The 3,485-nt window shown below is 46.9% G+C and overlaps 1 protein-coding gene across 1 annotated transcript; it reads right to left on the bottom strand.

Annotated features, from left to right (window-relative positions):
- Positions 1-1,359: 1,359 nt before the first annotated feature.
- On the bottom strand, positions 1,360-2,542 carry LOC135825119 (sperm motility kinase Tcr mutant form-like). Its single transcript, XM_065337854.1, has 3 exons — positions 2,384-2,542; positions 1,807-2,093; positions 1,360-1,492 (listed from the first exon to the last, which is right to left on the bottom strand). The coding sequence occupies exons 1-3, from the start codon at positions 2,540-2,542 to the stop codon at positions 1,360-1,362; spliced, it is 579 nt and encodes a 192-aa protein (XP_065193926.1).
- Between the last annotated feature and the right edge of the window lie 943 nt (positions 2,543-3,485).

Genomic DNA, 3,485 nt, shown 5'->3' with positions numbered 1-3,485 from the left:
CTGTTCGATCGAACCCAAGACATAACACACCTGTATGCTTCTCCAGTCTTCGCGGCTTGAAGAGAAGCTATCCGCGCTAAGCTCTCCTTGAAAGTGTGACTTGGCACCAACCAGGTTTCCCATGCAGATCAATCTGCTTGACAGACTCTTTCACGTTTAAGGAATTGCCAAACAGTTCCTGCAGTATAAACTTATGGTCAGAAGGCCAATCTTTCGATACTTTGAAAGAAAACATGGATGGAGCAGGAGCTCCAAAATTTGCTCCTGCCTCCAACGCGTACGGGAAATACTTGTTGAGTCAGAGCAGTTGCCAGGAGGCCTCTCCAAGTGTTGGGCAAAAACAACAAGCTTCAGTACTGCTGCAAGCGCTGGTGGAAACCACCCTGTCACATTTCCTATACTTTGCAATGCATTTTGACATGCGACCTGTTCACCACAATCTCGGGGTAATACGCCCGAGCTTTTGCAGAAAAGGCGTCCTTGATAAAGCTCTGTAAGGCACCACCCCCTAAAATCGCTTGTTTGTTTATTTTTTTATTAAAAAATCATTATAGCTGTAGGACAACGACCATATAATGTGAATGAGTCGACGACTGCATTGGCGTGGGCTGTGAACTCGACTACTTGCGCGGAACGTAGGATAACAACCATATTAGGAGAATGCTACGACGACTAACTGGGCTGTGTGGATAACGTACGACCATAGGATATGAATGCGTGGACGACTGTATTGTTCTTGGATGTCGACTCGACTACTTGCGCGGAATGTAGGCCAACGAACATGAATGCGTCGACGACTAATTGTCTTGTATGAATCACGATCGACGAACGACAACGAACGATCGTAGCACGTGAATGCGTCCACTACTAGTTGGTTGGTGTTTAGGAGAAAGTCGGCAGGATGTGAATGCGTTTACGAGTACTTGTGCAGTGTAAGCTGTGGACTCGACTACTTGTGAGGTGTTGGCTGTGCATGAAAAAACTTCCGGGCCGCAAATAGTGCGGCCTGGTATCCGATGGACATTGGCCCGTTCTTGTCGCTGTAAGCATGGACATACATACAGTGCAGATAATTTATACAAGAGTTGCTTTCTCCCACCCTGGAGCCCCCTCCCCCTAATTTTGACATTTTACTGTCTTAACCTTCTCAACACCTTGGACAGTACATGTAGAAATGCAAAGGAATGTGCTTAGCAAGTTCGTTTCCGACTTCCATGGTTTGAATGCGTTGCATTACATTTCCCTAATAAATTCCTATCCATTAAACCAGTCGGGTGTTGTGATAATTATTCATGTTGTGCGACTTACCAGAAAAAATATATCGCATTTATGGTCCACTCCAAGCTCCCTGATGACCATCTAAGGCGGGTATGCGTAGTTGCTGGGCCGCAACATGCCTGGCTTTCCCCAGCGAAAGTTCTGCGCCCAGCCAAAATCGATCAGCATAGCAGTGCCGTTCGCTGCTACCATTATATTGTCGGCGTGTAGATCTCTGAAAGGAAACAGAATGACATGAGTACAGTTGCCGGTATAATCCTTACTTTCAGATCGCTCCAAATGAACTAGTTAAATCCAAAAACATAATAACTAAAACGGACGAAATCACATAGAAATGAGTTTTGAAGCAACTATTCAGTTGGTTTGCGCACTGGATGTGTGTGAGAGCTGGATCTCAGGTCGGTGAATATACTTTTCAGTTTTGTGCCCTGTTAACGCACTTTCTTGAGCAGACACGTGCTCCTCTAATTACCGCTGGTGTCGCAACATCTTGGCTCATAACACAAAGAATATTTCCAAGGTACTTACGCATGAACGATGCATGCCGTCTGCAGGTAATGCAGGGCGTGTAGGACTTGCCACATGATTGGGCGGATATCGTCTTCTTTCAGACTACGCTTGTGCTGCGTCTGGATGTCCTGCGCCCAGCGGCTCAGCGTGCGGCCGTTCATTTGGTGGAAAAATAACACTGCGTACCTATCAGTCTGAGCTTCCCCAAAGCAAGCCACGATATTGGGGTGGCGCAGCTTGAGACAGACTTCGGCCTCGGTCTGAATCATGTCCAAATCACGCTTCTGGATAATTTTGGCGACAATCTACAAAATAAATGATACACATGTAAAGTAAAGTCATCATGCGCAAACATATCCGTGACGCCTCCCGTTGACAGGCAACCCCCAAAAGTAATACAATAATTCACGGTTCGCGTGAGACTCGGCTGGAAGCCTAGTTTTACGCGTCCGTAGGAACGCCACCACCCCCTAGGAGCAAGAAACAGATGCAGCTCCTAAGGTGGTGGAGGTGGGTCGATCAGACCTACCACAAAGCGCAAGTGAATCAAATATCCATTTGTTGAGGGAATGAGAATCACACAACATCAGCTTACGTTACTTCTTCCCGGGAGGATTGCTTTCCGAATCTCTCCAAACACTCCTTTCCCCAGCAGGTCTTCACTGATCGCTATATCATTGTTGAGAAGGTTATTGGCCTCATCATATTGAACCTCCTGTCCAAACACGCGTTTTGTGAGGCTACGGAGAGCCATGATGACCACTTGATGCTGACGTGAAGAGGAACGAAGAATACTGGCCTACATGAAAGAAAGGAAGGATAGTTCTCAGTTCACTTGTCGTAGGTCACTGCAATATAAGTTTATCTCCTTTTCTCGTGACTAGCATTAGTGGAACATCGTCATAATGGTAAGATTCACTAAGGCTGCATTCGATTGTAGAAACTGGATCCCGATTCCCGCCGACCAGATAGCTTCGATTGGACGGATACAATCGAATGTGCACAACACGGCTGTTTTTTTTCGCGAAATTTGGACATTTAACAAGATGGCAGCCAAAAGTCTCGATTGGGCTGGATCGGCAAGGAAATTTGAATTTTCAAATTCTCAGCAGCCGATTTCGCTGTGGTTTTCGCTCGATTTAGAAAGCTACCAGGCCAGGTTTACCCGGAAAACAGGTATTCCGTGTTCCTCTTGAAACTAGCTTTCCGCTGGTACCTCACATGGCCAACTTCGTCTCAGGAACAGTTTGTTCCGCGTTGCACAAGTCAAGGCTTCTTTCTCGCTCGTTCCCTGATTCATCGTTGACATGCCTGCGTCAAGAAGCCCTTTCAGGAGTTTTCCCAGTCTAGCTTTCAGTTTTCCTAGGTAGAGGACTATCTTCTGGCTATCTTCACCAAGTTTTATCACGTCCCGTGCACAAACTTCAGGTCCCGTGCGTTCGATGCTGAGCTACCTTTTCATGCGATTTAGGGGACAGATGGCATGGCGCTGGAGTCGCTGTTCAGTCCAGGAGGCCGAGACCTGGTGGAGACTGCCCTGTAAACATGTGGGGTATTGCTGAAAAAGGCAGCAAGCACACAGATAGCCCCGAAATTGTGATGTCCAATTGTGCGTTTGTTCGAGTGCATATCGGCAAATTTGAAAGTAAGTTGCACCCGTGATCCCGACGAGGAGAAGCTGAAAATCAGTGCGTGCG

This window comes from Sycon ciliatum, chromosome 9 (assembly GCF_964019385.1).
Source record: "Sycon ciliatum chromosome 9, ocSycCili1.1, whole genome shotgun sequence".
NCBI lineage: Eukaryota > Metazoa > Porifera > Calcarea > Leucosolenida > Sycettidae > Sycon > Sycon ciliatum.
This window is presented reverse-complemented; position numbering and strand designations above follow the sequence as displayed.